At 33.4% G+C, this 21,488-nt stretch overlaps 1 protein-coding gene across 4 annotated transcripts in view; it reads right to left on the bottom strand.

The window, feature by feature from the left end:
• The window catches only part of AP3B1 (adaptor related protein complex 3 subunit beta 1), a 320,898-nt gene that overhangs the window by 25,049 nt on the left and 274,361 nt on the right, over positions 1 to 21,488 (bottom strand). For all 4 annotated transcript variants that reach the window (XM_051991812.1, XM_051991813.1, XM_051991814.1 and 1 more), the window contains exons 23-24: positions 13,828 to 14,059; positions 1,637 to 1,721 (exon numbers count right to left, since the gene is read on the bottom strand). In XM_051991812.1, coding sequence (XP_051847772.1) covers positions 1,637 to 1,721; positions 13,828 to 14,059 — 317 coding nt within the window. The remainder of the gene's footprint in view (positions 1 to 1,636; positions 1,722 to 13,827; positions 14,060 to 21,488) is intronic.

Here is a 21,488-nt window from a genome sequence, read left to right as displayed (position 1 = left end):
AAATGCCATGTATCTAAACCTCCATAGTTAAAATTTTAGAAAACAAAACACAGGTGTAGATATTGTTAACACATTATGGAAAATATATTTAAGTTAATTCCTAAAATAGGCAAAACTATTTTATGCCTATAATAATTAATTTTAGAAAAGTGAGACAAATAAGAGAAAATGTTTAAAGTAATCCAAATACTTACAGACTAAACAGTAACCACACACACTAATACTCAAAGGGGCTTTAAGTTTAAGTTAGAAATTTATTCAAACAATTATTTATACAGGCTATACATTTAAAAAAAAAAAAAACAGGGAGAAGGGAGAGGGAAACCATGATGTTCCTATCTATCTAAAAAGTCAAATATAAAAGCTTCAAAAGAAAAGGGATATTTGTGGGTTCTCAATTTTAGACTAACTTGGCACATGAGCTTTGTCATTGGGCTCACATTGCCCAAGTCATTACAATGAATGCACCAGAGGTGTGGGAGGCAAATCTATTTACAGTGACGTTACTCATAGTCTGGTGTTCAGTAATATTGATCTGTCTTGTTTGTCTAATAGGAAAATAATAAACAATTACTAGGAAATGTTGGAAAAAGTAATCAGTTTTTATATATCACTAATACAGCAGACCTCCCAAAACATAAAGGTGATGATCTGCATAAAATCAATGTGCTATGCTACATTGGTTATATTCATCATTGCAGATTCTCGGCAATAAATGGTATAATATTAGACCTGAATCACTGGTAAACTGAAAAGTTATATGTCAAAGAAAAGTTATGAATGTAATCTATATGCCTGTTACAAAGTGTCTATTTTGTAAACTTGATGATTTTCTGTAATAAAAATCTGTGTGCTTAAGATGTCTGTAATTTAGACAAAATACAACACATATTTCTATAACAAAAAGCATCACAATCTGGAACTTAACATTTTCAAATAAGATAAACAAAGCTTATCGTTGATAAGAAAGACATATGCACAAAGAAACTAGAGTTTAAAAATTAAACTCAAGAGTTTATTAAAGGTTTGGAATGATTTATTAATATAAAGTTTTAGAAGAATAACAACAACAAAAGAAAAGCATATCAAATGGTTAGAAGAAAAAAAGAAATGATGGCTTCAACAGAAACCTTTTCTCAATGATAGTCACTTGTAAAAAGTGCAAAATAATACTTACTTGACAATACTAAGGATAACTAAAGTTACTAAGTCCAATGGGTTTTCAGATAACTAAGCTTAGTTACTAATCCTCCAATGTGAGAAGCTTAAGATGAACAGTTAAAATGTAAATTACATATAATGTTTTCACATTTTCCATTTTATAGCATAGCTTCTTCATACATCATTAAGAAAGATTTAGGCTAATACATGCACATGAGACTATAGTGCTCTAAAATTCAATTAGGAAACTAATTTTAGTTATGAAATAAAAATAAGGAAAATGTCTATATTCCATACCATTTTTATAATTATGCCAGGGTAGTCAAAAATAGATCAAAATAAAGCATTTAATTTTATCTTTTGGAAGAAAAGGATAGCAGAGAGCTAAGAGTTTGTTATTAACAACCAGGCATTTTTCTTGGTCAACTCAGTAACATTAAAGAAACTACAAATATAAAATAGCACCTGAACTTACCACAACTGGAAACAGGCAGTCTGAGTGGAATCACAAAAGTCAATACCCATTGCAACAGTAATGGATCCCCCAGGCTCAAGAGATTCTAGAAAATAAGATCATTTGGATGTGAAAACACATTAAATGTCCCAAATAATGAACCAAACTAAATACTCAAAATTTTTCTAACACACAAGTTATTTATTGCTATAGCCAATTCAAATTCAAAATAGCCAATCCAAAGAAGTTCCACAGAAAATTTCTCAAATTAAGGATTTTAAATCCAAACATTCTAATTATAATCAATTTCATATGCTTATGGGAAGGATTTCTCTTTCACAATAAGTTCATTGTTTTTATAATATTGTCTTTATAAGTCTTAGAGGTAAGACTATAATGAATTACTTTGGGACTCTTTAGCACACAAATCAGTTGTCAGCGGTCTAGAACAGTTTATGTTCACTTAAAAGATAAACCTAAGGACAATAAGCTTAAAATTAGCAATTGTAAAAATCCTACAAATTAGAACAGCTTTTAACAGTTTTAGAATATAAATTGAAGGGGTGCTGAAATAATCACCTTGGAACAATATCAAATAATTGCTCAGAAATTAACCAGGAGAACTGGCATTTTTGAAGACTAAAATGACAAATCTATTTGCATTATCCAGAAAGTTGCTGAAATGAAATTCAAGTAGCAAAAGATAAGCCTATTTTAAAAATCAAATAAGCTAGAGACATTTTACAGTTTTTAGAATTCTTGGAGTTTCAGTATTACAAAATCGATCAACTATCCTAGTTATGCAGTGTTTCCACAACAAACATGTGTAATATCTGTCTTGTTCAGCTATTATTTGTCCAATTCAAGTAAATTATTTTATTCAGTTTATCAGATGAGCCCAGTTATCTTTTAGTTACATTTACTCTATAATCACAAATGAAATTACAGAATCAAAAGATTCAATAATTGGAAGAGATCCTCTATGCCAATCCAAGTCCTATCTGTAAGAATATCCTCTACAACATCCCAACAAATGGTTATATAGATTCTATTCAAAAACCTCCAGTTAGGAGACAAGACAATCAGTCCATTCATTTTGGATCATTTCATATTTGCTAGTTCATTTCTTTTTGTTTTTTTTTAATCAATTCTGAATCTTCCTCTTTGAGACTTCTATTTCTTGCTTCCAATTCTCTTGGCCATGCAGATATTCTCTCTGTCTCTTTCTCTCTCTCTGTCTCTCTGTCTCTGTCTCTGTCTCTGTCTCTCTGTCTCTGTCTCTGTCTCTCTCTCTCTCTCTCTCTCTGTCTCTCTGTCTGTCTGTCTCTCTCTGTCTCTCTCTCTGTCTGTCTGTCTGTCTCTCTCTGTCTCACATATGAAGGCTATAATGTTGCTTCTAAGTCTTCTCTGTATAGTCTTTTCTGAATGTTCTCCTAAGTCTCTCCCTAAATGTGATACCCAGAATAGAAAATAATATTACAAATGTAGTTTGGCTTGCACAGATGTATGATTTCCTTCATTCTAGACAGAATTCTTCTCAATAAATGATTGGCCTTTTTTTTGGGGGGGGAGGGGTAGGTTCACACTGTTAACATTTAGCATAATGAAAGCTCAATATAATTCAATACACTAATTGCTGTCAAACCATGCCTTCTCCATTCTATATTCATAAAGTTGATTTTTTTAATCCAATGTAAATTTTATGGTTTTTGTCCCTATTAATTTCATCTCAATTATTTCTCCCAATTAGTGAGTTGAAGACTTTTAAAGGACTATGTTTTATGATTAAACAACTTTTTCAAAAATCTATGTGAAAATCTGAGTTAAACCTGAAGAAAAATTAAAAGTACGCCCATTAAAAACAGTTCAGGACAGGATGGTCCATTTTTAGTAATCCTTGTTAGTAGTTTTTTAAAAAATAAATGAAATGCTACAACAGTAAGTATATTATGTTACGGTTTTCTTTCCACTTTGTAAAGATGCTGCAGAATTGTAGCCATTGTGTTTCTAAGCCACTTCATCACAAAGGGATTTTGCTTTACATACTATACAATGTTTTTGTTCAAAAGTTCTATTTTTTAATTTCTGTTTTGCTCTGAAATACACTCATCCTACTTAGAATTAACTCATTTGAGTTTGACCTACATCAGTTGCTATTATTTATTCATGTTCATGCAAGTCCTGCCCAGTGCTGGTATGTGGTAGTGAGCATCACAATACTGGCAAACTAGTAGTCACCTTAGGTGAACCTGTTTGGTTTTTTGGTTTTTTTTTCCTCCTCCTTTCAATATTTCAGATTGCTTAAAAAAAAAATTAATACACTTTACATTAGACTTGAAATCTGACATTTCTTAATATATTAGCTTTAGAGTATTTTACATCTTAAGAGGTATCTTTAAGTGAATAAATAAATTCTATACTTACTTGAAAATATAACACTGAAATAGATTATTTAAATATAATTTATGCATATACTAATTATGAAAAAGATCTCTCTCAATATAATATTCTATTCATCTTAAGAAAAATGATAAGAAAAGAAAATAATTTATTTTTGAAGTTTCTTTCCTTCAACTACAGAAATATAGATCTCCTCTCCTTTTGCACATGCTCTTTATTGTCAAGGAAAGCTTTGCATGTGTAGAAAACATTAAACTAAATAATTAATCCAAGACTTCTTTTCTAAAGGGAGTATAGCAGTAGAATAGCCCACTGGCCAGTTTTTACTATTTATTTAATATTACAAAAGCCATATGTGATACTGACAAAAAATGTTAACTATGTGAGGTAGGCCCCCAAGTCTCTCAGTCATAAAAATATTAGATAATAATTATCAATCCAATGCTGCTGTTCTCACATCTTGCTTAGCTATTTCTCAGTAATTTGCTTCATTTCATAGAATTTACAGTGTTGGCAAGGATTCTCAGAAAATTCCTTGCCTAGCTCCTCATTTTAGTGACATGTTAGCCTAGAAAGGCTAATGATTTGGTAGCGGTTACATACATCACGGTTTTTAAACTCTACGTCTAGTACTCTTTTCACTAGTTCATACTACTTTACTTTAGTTTTGTCTTTCTCGACATTCTATCTTTGAATAGCACGCTGTACAAGTGATGAATAAAATCATTAAATATATTTTGAATTCTATGTTAACTTATAATGCCAGTCACTCTTAATAGCTCCACAATGATGTTAACTGCATTTTTTCTTTTGTTATTCTATGCTTGTTTTTATTTATTTATTATTTAATTTATTATTATTATTCTATACTTATTCATCATTTATTCTCCTTCCTATATGCTAAATAAATTCCATGAATGCTTCTCATTCTTCTCCTACTCCCAAAGTGTTTTCATTGATTAATAATTCATAAGGATAATATAAAACCTTAGTTACTGAATTTGTTAGTGCCCAAGTGTAAGGAAAAATAAAGTACTTTAGAGATAAAAATATGTAGCATTTATAAAGTATTTTAACTTTTGCAAAGTAGTTTACAAACATAACTCACTTAATCTTCACAACAACCTTGGTAGGTAGGTGGTATTATTATCCCCATTTTACATAGGGAGAAACTAAGGCTAAGAAAGGTTAAGTGAACTGCCTAAGGTAACACAGCTAATAAGCACCTGAAGCTTGATTTGAACTCAGATCTTTTTAACTCCAGGCTCAGCACTCTATCCACTGTCCCACCTAGCGGAGATTCCCAGAATGAAAATTCCCAAGAATATTATAGCCAAATTCCAGAGCACTCAGGTCAAGGAGAAAATATTACAAGTAGCCAGAAAGAAACAATTCAAGTATGGTGGAGGTATAGTCAGGATAATACATGATTTAGCAGCTTCTACAATAAAAGATCAGAGAGGTTGTACTATATTATGAGAGCAAATTAGCTAGGATTAAACCAAGAATTCCCTATGCAGCAAAATTTAGTATAATCCTTCAGGGGAAAAAATGGATATTCAATGAGGTAAAGGACTTTCAAGCATTCTTAATGAAAAGACCAGAGCTGGATAGAAAATCTGATTTTCAAATACTAGACTCAAGAGAAGCATAATAACTTAAATCAAAAGGGACTTAATTAGATTACATGGGAAGATGATATTTGTAAACTCGTGAGAACTTTCTCATATATATAAAGAGCGTGAGAGAGAGAAGGTATGGATATAAGTTAAACAGAAAAAGATGATATCTAAAAAATAAAATTAAGAGGTGAGAGAAGAATATACTGGGGAAAAGGGAAAGGAAGAGGTAGGGTGGGATAAATTATCTCATATAAATGAGTCAAGAAAAGGTTTTCACAGGGGAGGGGAAGAAGGGGAATGTGAGGAGAAATGAATGAACCTTTTTCTCATCAGAACTGACTAAAAGAGGGAATAAAATGCTCAATTGGGTTTATCTTACCCTACAGTAAAGTAGAAGGAAAAGGGGACACTGTAGGAGGAAGTAGTCAAAACCAAAATACTTTTGAGAAAGAACAAGGTGAAAGGAGAAAGAGAATAAAATAAACAGAGTGGGGGGAAATACAATTAACAAAAGTAAACAGGAAAAAAATTTTGAAGCAAGTTTTTCTGATAAAGAATTCATTCCTCAAACATATAGAGAACTAAATAAATTTAAAAGTAAAAATCATTCTCCAATTGATAAATGAACAAAAGAGAAGTAATCATAGCTATCTACAGCCACATGAAAAAATGCTTAAAATCACCACTGATAGAAAAAATGCAAATGAAAACAGTTCCAGAATATTCTCTCACATCTATTTGATTAGCTAATAGGCCAGAAAAGAAAAATGACAAATAATGGAGGGAGTGTGAGGAAAATGAGATATTAATGCACTATTGGTGGAGTTGTGAACTGACTCAATCATTCCAAAGCATTTTGGAACTATGCCCAAAGGGTTATAAAATCATGTATATCCTTTAACTTAGCAATACCATTACTGAGTCTATATCTCAAAGGAGAGAAAAAACAAAAAAAGGACTTATATATACAAAAATATTTATGGCAGTTCTTTTCTCTGGTGACAAAGAATTGGATATTGAAGGGATATCCATCAATTAGGGAATGGCTAAACAAACAGTGGTCTATGATTATAATGGAATACTATTGTATTATAAGAAATGATCATCAGGATGATCTCAGAAAATATGGAAAGACTTCCATGAACTAATGCAAAGGAAAATGTACTGTGTGCAAGGTAACAACAATACTGTTAAGATGATCGGCTATGAATGACTTAACTGTTTTCAGCAATATAATAAGCCAAGACAACTCTGAAAGACTTACAATGAAAAATATTATCCGTTCCCAAAGAACAAACAAACCTATGATATCTGAATAAAGACAAGTATACCTTTTTTTTTTTTTACTTTATTCTTCTTAAGGGTTTTTATTTTGATCTGTGTTTTCTTTCACAACGTGACTAATATAGAAATGCTTTGCATGACTATACACGTTTAACTTATATTGAATTGTTTGCACTCTCAATGAAAGGAGGAAGGAAAGGAGAGAATATGAAACTCAAAGTTTTAAAAACAAATGTAAAAAATTGTTTTTACAGTAACTGGGGGAAAATACTAAATAAATTTAAAAAGAAAAAGAAAAAAGGTTTTAGTGCTTACAGATGACAGTGTGCCAGCTAATGTGGGCTTATTTTCAGGAAGCACAAAAGTTCAGACATATATCTCTGTAAGCTATGTTGTCTGATGTCCTTTAAAACACGAGAATCAAGACTAGAGCTGGCAGAGAATTTAGAAAGGACCAGTTTTAACCTTTTCATTTTGAAAATGAAGAAACTAAGGCTCAGAGAAGTCACGTCATTTGCTCATAATCATATGGATAGTATATATAGGAGAATCAGCATCTAAATCTATGTCTTATGTATGACTGCAAATCCGGTACTCTTCCACCATCTCTTCTTTTGATATTTTATAACCTGGCCTTGTTAAGGAAATAACTGTTAGCTGCTAGCATCAAATTAACAAATAATGTGCCAAGTGTCCATATGAAAAGCACAAAGGTAGGCTCTTAATGGTACAATGATATTGCTTCAGATATGGCAGAATTTTCATTTATTTATTTATTCTGGGTAGGGCAATTGGGGTTAAATGACTTGCCCAGGGTTACACAACCAGGAAGTGTTAAGTATCTGAGGCCATATTTGAACTCAGATCCTGCTGACTTCAGGGCTGGTGCTCTATCCACTGTACCAACTAGCTGTCCCTCAGAATTTTTTTTTAACCTGGGACCTACTGATGACTCTGCCTAGTATTCTAGTATTCTGGAAGGTGTGTAGATTGCACTGATAAAATTCTGATGAAAGAAGCCCAAAATCTACCATGAACTGACATTAGTTATTTCACTGTAACAGAAGATAATCCTGCTGTTTTATGGATCCCTGGCAAGTTTTAGAGTTTATTGACGTATTGCTGGAAGGTGTTCAGTATTTTCTCCCCAAACATGCTTCACCTTCTTGATTTGTGTTCCTACTTTTTTTCCTCTACCAGGAAATCATGCTTTTAGTCGCATAAATAACATCAGTCTTTGGTTTGTAGCCCTACATGCATTTCCGGTGGTATGGGTCACCCACTGTCAGTCATCCTTGTTCCATGATCAACGAAGTGCCTCTCAGTGTAACCAACTATTTCCCCTGACCCTCTGCAAAGCTCTTATTTTGTCAAATGATAATTCAAGAAGATTCAGCAAGTTCTTTTTGGTGCATGCCAGATGGTTCACTCCACTTCCCTGCAGTTCAATACTCAGATGTGAAAATCATCACAAGCAGCACTAAGATGCTGAACTTTCCTGGGCACCTCATGAATCTAGCTGACATTTATCTCTATTGTTTTGCATATTCTAGTCTATTTTTCACCCATGATGTTATTCTTTCCAAATCATCTGAGTGGATCACATTTGCAGATAGATTTCATGGCATTTGCTTTATTGAGAGGCTTCACATGTACATAAGATTGAGAGGGCACCAGCCGAGTGCTGACTAGTGCAGGAGAGCAACAAATATGAGTCAAGATAAAGAAGCTAGAAATTGTTCCTCAAGGAAAGACACCCAGTCAGTAGGTTTGACAAGGACGGCTAAAAGGCACAGTGAGCAGAATGCTGGATGAGGAAGGCCTGAGTTAAAACCTAACCTTAGAAAGATTACTAGTTGTATGAACTTAGGCAAGTCACTTGTTTGCCTCAGTTCTCTCATTTGTAAAATGAGCAGGAGAAGCACATGGCAAACCACTCCAATATATTTGCCAAGAAAACAACAAATGGTCATGATTGAACAACACAAGTAGTTACCAAACTATTCCTTCTTCTTTTCCTAATCCTGTTCTGATCACAACCTAGATGAAAATCCTTTTCCATACTATTGCTCCCTTATTTCTCATCCCCATCAACTTCAGCTGTACTTATTCTGTTTTATTCTCTTTCTATTAAGCATGAAATATCATTTTTCTCATTACCTTAGAGCTTTTCCTTTATAACTCCTTTTATCTTCTGACCTTTATGGAAACCTAGTTGTCCTCAAAAATATGCAAGATATTCTAAGGACATCTCAAATTTGAGAAGTAGGAAACTGAACTTTTATCTTTCCTTCCAAACTACCTCCTTGTAATTTCTCCACTTCTGTCAAAGGCACCAATATCCTTTTGGTCTCTGGGGTTTTTAATGTTGACAGCATTTTCAATCTCCTACTCTTCCTCATCATAATATCCAATCAGACACTGAATCTTGATGTTTCTGTCTCCATATATATCTAACCTCTAGTTCAGGTCTTAATCACACCTTTCACCTAGGTTATTATTATTATATTCCTTAGTACTGTCCCTGCTTCAGGTCTCTCCCCATTCTAATTCCTCCAAACAGCTGCCAAAGTGATTTTCCTTAAAAAACTACTTAGACATTTTACCACTCTACTCCCAACTTCTAGTGGCTCTCTATTGCCCCTAGAACACAATATAAACTCTGGCTTTTAAAGCCATTCACATCCTAGTCCTAGCCTCTTGTTCAAGGTTCACAGTGCATTTTTTGTGGTATATTCACTCCCTTCCCACACTATGATTCTGCCAAACTGGTTTTCTCTTTCCATCTCTGTGTTTCTCTACTGGATGAAGTCAAATAACTTTGTTGTCTAGGCCTCTTTTATGCTACCCAATTTCAATTGGACCTTGGCTGCTCCACAGAAAATTTTTTTCTCCCTTTCCTGACTGGTAAACTTCTTACAATAATTATGTCAAATCTCTTCTTCTTTCAAGTCTCCTATATACACTACTCCCTATGTCTCCTCCTAAGAAGATCTTATCTCATATTTTACTAAAGAAAAATAGTGGTTATATGTCATGAACTCATTCCTTTACTCAGTACCCACCCTCTCCAAATTCCTTGATATTTTCCCCAATCTCTCTTTTACTCCTTTCTCTGCTAAAGAGACAGCTCCTTCTCTTCATCAACACCAACTCCTCTACTTGTATCCCTATGCCTATGACTTCCTATCTCCTCCAGAAGTGCCCTTTCAATCATCCCAACTACTCTTCCCCAATCTTTAGTGTCTATCTACTGGCACTCTGTTTACTGTCTACATATATGATAAGGCTTTTCCCATCTTTAAAAAAAAATCCATGCTTCCACTGATACCTACCAACCCTTAAATCCATCATCCTAGATCCCGCATTCCTTTCAGGAAACTCCTGGGGGAGGAGGAAAGGAAGAGAAGGTTGTTTATACCTCTTTCTTCTACTTCTCTTTTCACTTATTTCTCCACCATTCCAACTTTGTTTCTCACTTCATCACTTGTCTCTAGAGTGAGCAATGATCTCTTAATCTTATAAATAATTTTTTTCCTGCTCTTTATCCTTCCAGACCTCTTTATAGAAATGGATAGTCTTAAGCATCTCAAATTCATTATAACCCAGTAAGAACTTATATCCTTTCTTGTACAAACCATTCCTCTTCCTTTCCAACTTTGCCAAAGGCAAAGTTTATCATACCGGCCACCCATTTGTGCAAATTTGGTGTCATCTTATCTCTTCATTAGGTCTCATTATTTATATTTAATCTGTTGCCAACACTTGCCAATTCTACCATGAAAACATCTCCCATATCTTTTCTCTTCTATCATTTCTCCTTTGTGACTATTAAAATAATTAATTGGTGTCTCTGCCTGCATTATGTCCCTTCTTCAAGAGATATTCTTAATTAATTATATTATTAATATTTATATATTTATTATATATTGTGATTAATTATAATAAATATATATTTATTAATTAATAATAATGATATTCTTAAACCATATGTCTTTCTGTATCATTTCTCTGCTGAAGTTCCAGTGTCTCCTTGCTTTTATGTATAAAATATAAACTCCTCTATTTAAGAGTTAAAACCCTTGACAATCTGACTCCAATCTATCCTTTTAGATTTTTTTCATGTTACTCTATAGATCTTATGACATGTTCTTATCAAAATGATTTATTTTGTTCCTTATACACATCATTCCTCTACTGGCATATACACTTCTACACAGGGTATTCTCTGCCTCTTCTTCCTCCACGTGGAATTCTTTCCTTCCTCATCTCTACCTTTTGGTCCTCTCAGTTTCCTTCAAATGCCAGCTTAAATCCTATCTCCTACACAAGGATCTATCTCCTGATCCAATTATTTATGAGTGCTTTATGTTTGCCTTCTGTGTACTCTGTATTTATTAATCTAAGTATTTATCTGTTGTTCCCTCCAGCAGAATTTTTTTTTTTTTTTTTGAGGGTAAGGATTGTTTCTTTTCTTTTTCGGGTTTTTTTTTTTTTTTTTTTGTCTTTATATCTCCGGGACCTTGCCGATAATAGATACTGTCACATAAATAGATGTATTTATTAAATACCACTGCATAATGCTTAGGACAGAATTTAATATGCTATGGGCACTCAATAAATCATAACTGAGTCAATGATAAATTACTCTCTTAAATACCTGGCTATGAATGGAAAAGTAGTGAAAAGAAAGTGATATTCATTTGTATTTATTTCTCAGTTAAAGTAGTAATACTAAGTTTATTATATTTCTTCTGTTCTACACTGGCCATTAAAAGGTCAATTCATTGACTCATGCCTGTTCCTAAGAAATGTTAATACTGTTCTACTGTTTTAACCTTTGGATAACATTTCTAATGTTTAGAAAACTCATATTTCAGTTTTAAAAACTAAGTTCTAAGTTTTTAACTCAGTAAAACAAAAAGTTGTATTATAAGCAATAAAAAGACTACTTATTTTGGATATTCATAAATTTTCTAGAAACACTTAAAAATTTCAGTATAAATCTAATGGAAATGAGATAGAACAGCTTTTGATAGCATATTTACTTATTTCTTAATTACTAAATTACTAAAACTGCATTGAACATATTCTAAAATCAATTTATGTCAGTTCACATCTTCTTTACTTTTGTTGATTCTGTAGCAATACCACTTCCCATTCAGGAGGAATATAAAATAGTTTGTTGAGAAATCTTATCAATAGTCTCTTGTCAATTCTGAATGGCCTTTTCTCAGTCCTTATCTTTGCTGACCAGTGGATATCACCAATTGGATCTATGTATGCCCCACAGGCATCTCAGACTCAACACGCCCAAAGGAGAAATCATCTTTCTCCCCAAAATGTTCTCTCTCCAAACTTCCCTAATTCTGTCAGAGGCACTATCATCTTTTAAATCACTTGGGTCTGTAAACTGGGTGTTATTCTAGACTCTTCAGTCCCCCAAAATTTCCATATCCAATCTGCAACCAAGTCTTGCTGATTCTACTTCTACAATATATCTTGTGTCTGTCTGCTTCTTTCCACCTATCCACTATCTAGCTCAGGCCTTCACTATATTTCACCAGGCCTACTGCAATTACTTTCCTACTGGTCTATTTACCTTTAGTTTTCATTCACCAACTATCCCTCATGCAACTGTCAAATTGATAATTCCTAAACAATACATTTCACCATGTTACTAGCAGGTGATTTCTTGTCTCTAAAATCAAATAAAAGCTCCTCTATTTTATTTTTTAATCACTGGCTTCCTTCAAAGTTCAAGTCAAGTGCCCACTCCCATAGGAAACTAATAACAAATCCTCACCTAACTCCAACAAAATAACTTTGCATATGTTTTATGTGATTCATGTACAGATTGTTTCCATTCCATAGAATGCCAACTCCTTAAGAAGAAAGGCTAATTCAATTTTGTCTTTATATATTTATTGCCTGGCATAGTGTCTGGCATGTAATAATTGCTTAATAAGTGCTTCCTGATTGAAGAAGTATTTATTGCAAGGAATGACTTAATTCTATTGAATGATTAAGATAAGTAGCTTAAGTTACTTCAGAATCAAAGATTGTAGGTTAACAGGCTAAGGATACTATGGACATGAAAGCCGGAGCAAACGCTGTAGAAAAGGCACAATAACATAAATTTAAATTCTTTACCATGTGCAGCCTCAAGAAGTATTTATTAAATGCCAATTATGGGCCAGGTATTATGCCAAGATGCTAGGGGAAAAAAAAAACAAATACAAAAGAGAGTCTCTGCCCTCAAAGAGCTCCTAGTCCAAAGGGGAAGAGCTCCAAGATTATTTCCCATGGAGCCTATATAGTTTAATCAGGAATGCCTCAGGGACATTAGATCAATATTTTTTGTTTCACCCAAAGACACCAAGTTTCAAAATTTTACTTCCTAAAAGTAACTGAATTTCAAAATTCTTTTAATGAGAAGAATTATATTGTTCAAGTAAGATGAAAAATAGATCAGTAGCCCCAAGCCCATGATGGCAGCTTCTCTATCCTTTTTCTCTTTTTATTTTTATTTTTCCTCACAGAATGAAGAAATGAGGGGAGCTGATGGGAAGGCAGAAGGACTAGAACATTTTGGGGAAAGAGCTATAGGAAACTAATAGAATAGGTTATTGAGAGGTATTTAGGTCCACTGTCACTATTCCTCATATTTTATTATCCATGGCTTAATGAAAACTGAATGATTTCTGAGAAGCACAACTTAGCCTTAAGAGCAGAAAAAATATGAGGAACACAAATGCAGATGAAATTTAAAATTAACAATAATCAAGAGTATACTAATAGTCAAAAGAGTAAACAGTATTTTCTACTTCAATTTTTAAGAAGTTCTCCTTTAAGTTATTAAACATTTATCACATTGTATAATTTTAATTTATATTCATTATTTACCTATTGGACTAAACACATGCATCCTCATGCCTGAAGGTAGTTTTTTATCAGAGAGATGGATATTTTCAATCTTCTGATCAGTGGTATTATTTAATGTCACTTGTACTGAGACCATTTGATCACCAAAAATGCAAGGCTGTCTTGGAAAGTGATAACTGGCAGCTAATCCTTTGCCACTCATTCGATGAAGCAGCTCATGAGTCTTCATTGGCACAAAGACTGGAGTACTGACCTGTCATAGAGAAAGAGAATTAAAAACTAATGAATAAAAGACTCTGCAGTTTTCAAGGAATTATAAAGTAAAATAATGTTTAAAGTTAAGTTAAAAATTTGAAGTTAAAGGATACTTGTTTCTACAAACATGTCACTGACTGTTAGATGTCACAGCAATCAATGCTAGTAGAAAATGATTTACAAAAATATCAGTTGAGAAACATCAAAATTAAAGAGCAAATAATTATAAAAAGAATATCTCCAAAGTAACTATTAAAAAAAATCTTTGTACTATAATTGCTAAAAGTAGCTGACATTTATATAGAGCTTTAAGATTTACAGTATGCTTAATATTCTCTCATTTGAGTCTTACAACAGGCAAAAATAATTTAACTAAATCTATTATTCTGACAATAATCATGGACAAATACTACTGACAAATGATCCTTCAAAGTGTTTATTAAACTATGCCTAATTTTCAACCTGTGCAATACTGCCATAAGATCAAAGGCTTATCCATGGCTTAATGAAAACTGAATGATTTCTGAGAAGCACAACTTAGCCTTAAGAGTAGAAAAATCCGGGGAACACAAATGCAGATGAAATTTAAAATTAACAATAATCCTACAGTTGAAAATTAAATTTTATTAAATATTGTCTTTCTGACAAAGCTGATGAGCTCTTCTTTTTCTGGCATAACTTTCCATTATTCCTATTATTTCTTCTCATACCTACAACAACAATAACAACAACAAATTGGAATGTACTGACAGAAATGGCAATATTCATTTCCATCATTGTCTGTAGAGCTTTGAAAAAGTGTGTGCAGTATGAAACCATTAAAGTTCTATCCATCAAAACTCTACAACTACAGTAAGCTTAATTCTACTGGTAGGCATTATTTGAAGACCAGACCAATTTTAATCACTTTAGGATTACAAGAGATTATGTTAAACTAATTTTTTTCCCTAAAAAACTCACCCAATTCAACCAGTCTCTTGTCGCCTATCATTATGATAGATGTACAACCTTTATTAAAATTACAAGCACTTTCATTATGCTAAAGTTTTAGTCTTTATTATTCATAATTACATTATTACAAATGAACATCACATCCAATATCTAAATACTCACACTAAGCAATATATAGGAAAACACAAGCAATGTAACCTACACACAGTAGATGCTTAGTAAACAGGTGTTATAGATTGAATATATTGAAAGGAAAGTTTACACCATTTGGAGCAATTTTAGAAAGATCACACTAAAGTAATTTCATCTTAATTTATACCAATAACATAATTTCACTTTATTCTATTTGTCCGAACTCTAAGAATAGAATAATTAGCATTATCACCCTGGTTAGGCATTTATAAAATACTTTACTCCTACAAACAGCTAATTCAATTACTGTCTCATTAATTTTTACTTCTGGTAATGTTATGGATGGCATTAGGCCCATTCATTTTACTTGGTGCCTTTTTGATAATGATGATAATATAACTTTACATTTGTATGATTTAGTTTTCAAAGCACTTCCTTTGGCAAGGTCAAGATATTTCTCCTTAAAAATAAAAGAGTTCCTTTCAAAATGCTTATGTATTCTTCTATTCAAACTAGTTTATTTTTTTCCCCTAGACTTTTACCATAATCACAAAGTAAAAAAAAAAAACCTTTATGTAGGCTAATTGTAGGATGACATCTTTTCTGGATATTCAGAAAAGTACTAAGTGTAGTAATGCTAGTGAAGGAAGTTGGAGGGGATAATCCAGGCTTGAAGTTTGGGAGGGTGCAGTTGGCCTAAAGGGAAAAGGGGCCAGAGACATAAAGGCACAGGACAAAGAAGAGATAGAGAACAGGGAGGGATAGAGAGAGGAGAAAGAATAGATTCGAGGGTTGGGAGGCTGAGAATGAAATGGAAAGACAAACATTTCAGAGCTCAGGATCATAAAGGAAAAACTTTGGACTCAAGGTAGGTTTGGTTTTGGTTTAAAGTAGGCCCCTCCTCCTGGGTGACATAAGAAGAATGAATTTGAGGTAATTATGGTTGCAGATTTAGGCAGCTGTAAAGAGAAGTAATTAGTTAGAGAACTGAGAGGCTGGCATGCTTGAAAGCACATCAGTGTGCAAAGTGAAGTCTCACAGAATAAAAATAGGGTTGGCATGGGTAAGATTATAGACTAATGGGGAGAATAGGCAATAAGGCTCCTTTCTTAAGAAGGCCTATCCTGAGCCCACACAAGGGCTAATGTCCTTGCTTCTTGGAAATTTCTTTGTATTAACTTTTAAATATTTTGAGGCACTTATCAGGCCACTTAACTTCCAGAGGACTCAGTTTCCTTTTCTGTAAAATTGTTGGCATGTTGTCCAAAGTCATTCAGTAAGAGGGCAGTAATTCTCAGTCCAGCATTTTCTACACTACATTGACCTGATCCTTAATAAATGACATTTTATCTTCCTGGTAAAGAGATTATTTCAAAAAACATTTTCTTACTGGCATTTAATTAACCCAAACGGGACTAGTAAGACACAAATATAGGGATGGGGATTGGACTTGTAATTTCACTACCAGAGGGAATCCCTGGGGTTTTCTCTATCAGTATAGAGTGGCAACTTCTCTGCACTTCACAGTGTATAGGTGTGTAGGGCATTAAGAGATTAAGTGACTTGTCCTAGATTATAAGGCCAACGCATCTCAAGAAAGACTTCCATCCAACCAGCTCCTTTAAACATTAAGACATATTACCAGGAACTGTCATAAGGGTACAGGATTTGAAGTCCTTAGTGTAAGTTTCACTTTAAACTTTCCATGTATAAAGAAAGCATCAAAAATTTGGATTCAATCTTAATATAAATTGGGCCTACTGTGTTTCTTGCAGATGTGATTAGTCTAGTAATTGCAGACACTCTAAAATAAAAACCTTCCTCTAAGAGTTAATAGAACAAGAAACATGTAGCAACAATAAGATAACTCACTACAAATCTTTACACAGCATATGTTTAAATAATAAAAAAGTCGTTTGTGTACCTTTGGATGGTTTAAGAAAATAACCAATCAATTCTGCAGACACAACATTATTTCTAAAGGAAATCTATGTGACTCATGATGCCTGTAGATACACAGAGACAAACCACACATATTTTATCAGTTTATTACAGTAAGCAAATAAGCGTGGAATGAGAGTGCACATAACTGTCTACTTAGCGCTTACTGAAACATTTATAAGAGCTGTTATCTCCCTAATAACAGACAGACAGCGTGCAATTTTAGAGAGGAGAAAAGCTTCATATTTTTTAACACTTCACTAAAAAGTAACTGAAGAGTGTAAAATGAAAAATACTCTGTGCAGTTAGCTGGTAATGGACCATATTATCAACTCAAGTTAGATTTATAGGATACAAACTAGTCACTAATAGTTATTTTATGACATAGCATGTCTGCTTTTTTTGAGATTATTAAGATTAAAGTTGTAAAACTTTTTTGAATATAGCTATTCACAATGATTGAATTATAAAATTTAAAATGAGAATTGAAAAAATAAAACATAGAATATCAAAGTAGCTCCTTAAGAATGAAGCTTACTTAACATTATCCTTAACATTTAAAAGAAGGTACTTTTATACAAAGCTTTCTGTAAATAATTGTATTACTTTATTTTATGCTCTAAATACTGTTAACTGTAGTTGTAATAATTAATTAATAACATTTATTAACAAGAACTTTATACAGCATTGGGGGGCTCCAAATTTCAAAAATATGAAAATATTACAAGAGAAAGAAAATTCCTATGTTTGACTCATTTTATTTCTGGAATCTGTTTAGGTTTGTGATTTATAAAAATGACCAAGTGCCAACAAGACTATAAATAGAGATACATTCTCATCTTTACATGAATGGCTCTAACTAAACACAATGTATACTATGCCTCAATTTGTAAGAGCCATAACCCAAAAAAAAAAAAAAAAAAAAAACCATAGTACTGTCATATCATCCTTTACACAGAAAATGTGGAGAGACTTCGATTCCATTTCAGTACTTTATAATCAGCATAGTATGTAATAAAGGATTTTCAGATGGACCTGATTGTATTCCCTAACTGCAAAATTGAAGGTAAGACAAAGAATTAGCAAATTTGAATTTCTTATTGCTTTACATAAATGGTATTGAATTGTAGAATTGTATTACTGAATTGAATTGTAGAATAATGTCCATTAGGTCTGGATTTAGAAGCCTTAATTTTAATTCTATCACTCACAAACTATATAAATTTGGAAAAGTCACTTAATCTCTCACCTTCCAGGGCTCCCGATCATCATTTTTAAAGAAAAAAGATTAGATGAGATGAATTGTAAGATCAATTTTAGCGTTAATATGCTGTGATTGTATTCTGTAATTGTAATATTCTGTAATTGTATTTTTTATTTAACTAAATTTGAAAACAAAATATATAAAGCAATTGTATTAATTGCCATAAGGCAATTCCACAGTTTAAGAAAGGGTTTTATTCACAGTTTTTAAAAGGGATTTATTAAAATGCCATGAAGAGTTCTCTGTGGTGTACTTAGAGAAGATTCAAAGTCTAGATAAGTAGTTCCCATTTTCAAAGAGCTTAAGAATTTAGGAGACCATCACCCAATATGGAAGCATGGTGCAATGGAAGGGATACTGTATGTAAAATCAAAGGACTTGGGTTTGATTCCCATCTCTGTTTCTTACCTGGGTGATGTGGGGCTAATCATCACCTCTCTAGGCCTCAATTTGCCCTATCTAAAAATAAGGGAGGTAGACTAATGTCCTCTGAGGTCTCTTCCAACTTTAAGATTATACAATCTCAGGGGTCATTTTGTCTAACCCACAAAAGGAATGTCCTTTACATTCCCAACAAAAGGTCAGTGTCTCTGCACAAAGACCAGCAAGGAGAAGGAATTAGCAACCTCTCAAGCTGGGCCATTTCACTTTTGGACAGTTTTTCAAATTGTGTCTGCAATTCCCACCTGCATATGCTTCTGCTTTTGTTTTCTGGGGTAGAAAGAACAAGCCTACTTCCTCCTCCATGTGACAGTCCTTCTAACATTAGAACCCAGTATTATTCCTCACTCTGTTTCACATCCCAAGTCTTCTGTTCTCGGGTCTAAATATCCCCTTTGCCCCCAACTTGTCTACATATGACTTAGCTTCAAGGCCTTTTACCAAAGTGACTGTTCTCTGATGGGTACTCTCTAGTTAATCACATCCTTCTTAAAATGTAATGTTTGGGGCAGCTAGGTGATGCAATAGACAGAGCACAAGCCCTGAAGTCAGGAGGACCTGAGTTCAAATCTGACCTCATACACTTAACACTTCCTAGCTGTGTGACCCTGGGAAAGTCACTTAACCCCAATTGCCTCAAAAAAAAAAAAAAAAAAAAAAAAGTGATGCTCAAAACTGACTATAGTATTCCAGATAAGCTCTGATGAGGACAGACTACAATGTGAGACTGCTATCACTATACTATTTTTGGAAACTATGCTTCTCAACACAGTCCAAAATTACATCAGCTTTTTTGATGGTCGTATGACCATACTGCTGATTCCTATTAAACTCGTAACCAATAACGGCCCCCCTCGCCCTCACCCGCCGATCTTTTCCAGAACAATTGCTATCTACACAAGTTTCTCTTAGTCTCCACTAATGAAGTTACTTTCTGTGGCCAAATATAAGACTTCACATTTATATTTATTCTTATTCCTTTGAATCCACCAAATGTTCTAACTGGTGAAGATGTGTTTGGCTCCTGACTCATGTAACATGTCATAGCTTTGTGTCATTTGCAAATTATAACATCTGTGGTCCCTTCCAGATTCAAATTTATAATCGTGAAATATACACACAAGAGGTACAAAATGCATTTGTGGTATTCTGCTTGGGAACGGAACTGCAATAACAAAATCAATAAAATATTTATTCTATTGCATATAAGACACCGGATGATACACTGGGGACAGAATAATGTCATCAGTTCTAGTCACTGCCTACATGGAGCTCATTATCTATGAGGAAAGAAGCAGCTTGGTATAGTAGAGTACTTGAGTCAGAAAGACCAGCATTTAAATTCTACTTAAAAATTTGTACGCTTAGTGCCAGTGTGACCTGCCAAAGTCCCTTCACTTTTCTTCCTCAGTTTTCTTATCCATATTTCTAAGGTTTCTTTCTGCTCTAAACTCATTATCTTAGGAAATCTGTAGAATGTACAGAGATAAATATTACACTAGGTACTTGGAACAATGATAAAAGGGAAACTACATGGGATCAGCAAAATCTCAGTGTTGCATATATGTATGTTCTTCCCCACCCAAACACACACACACCACACACACACACAATTTTCCCCCCATTTGGGTTTTCCTTGGCAAAGATACTGGAGTGTTTGTCATTTCTTTCTTTAGCTCATTTTACAGATGAGGAAACTGAGGAAACAGGATTAAATGACTTGCAGTCACATAGGTAGGAAGTGTCTGAGGGCAGATTTGAAAACAGGGGTGTGGGGAGTTTGAGTCTTCCTGCCTCTGGGTCTGTTGCTTTAACCACTGTGCCACCTAGCTGCTCCATAAACCTCGAGGCAGGGGAGGCTAATTAAAAGACTAGTGCAATAGTCTAGGCAAATGATGATTAGTGGCTGTATGAATGTGGTAGCTGTATTAGTGGAGAGAAGGAGGCACTTACAAAAAGAGATGTTGTGAAGGTTAAAAAAAAACAACAAAAAAACCATGATGGGAAGCCAGATTGGATATATTGGAGTAAGCATGAGTGGGGAAGATGACACTGAAATTAGGAACCTGAATGACTGAGAGGATGGTGGTGCTCCTAAACATAATAGGCAAGTATGGAAGAGATCAGGAATTACAGAAAAAGACAATGAGTTCTATTTTTCATGTTGCATAAGACATCAAATTCAAGCTGTTCAAAAGACAGTTTGCAACTCAGGACTAAAGGTAAGGAAAGAGATTAAGAGTGGATATAAACATATGGGATTCAACTGAATAGAAATGAACTCATAGAAGTGAATAAAATGATCAAGCAAGATATTATAAAGTAGCAGTTCTCAAACTTTTTTTATATCAGGCTCTTTTTAATCTTCTTTTTATATTCTTATAATCTTGAAAATTATTAAGCATCTCAAAGAGCTTATATCCATGTGAATTATATCTATTGCTATTTATAGTACTATAAAGTAAAACACATTTTAAAATATTTGCTAATTTATTTTAAAGCAATAACAACCCCATTACATGTAACATAAATAACATTTTAATGAAAACAAAACAAAAACTTCTATATTCTCCCACCACTACTAGTCTCCAGAAAAAAATTGGTGAAGTATGGCACTGTTTTACATGTTTTTGCAAATCTCTCTAATGTATAACTTAATAGAAAATAGTTGGATTCCCAGATCTGTTTCTGCATTCAG

The sequence above is a fragment of the Antechinus flavipes genome, chromosome 1 (genome assembly GCF_016432865.1).
Source record: "Antechinus flavipes isolate AdamAnt ecotype Samford, QLD, Australia chromosome 1, AdamAnt_v2, whole genome shotgun sequence".
Taxonomy (NCBI): Eukaryota; Metazoa; Chordata; class Mammalia; order Dasyuromorphia; family Dasyuridae; genus Antechinus; species Antechinus flavipes.
This window is presented reverse-complemented; position numbering and strand designations above follow the sequence as displayed.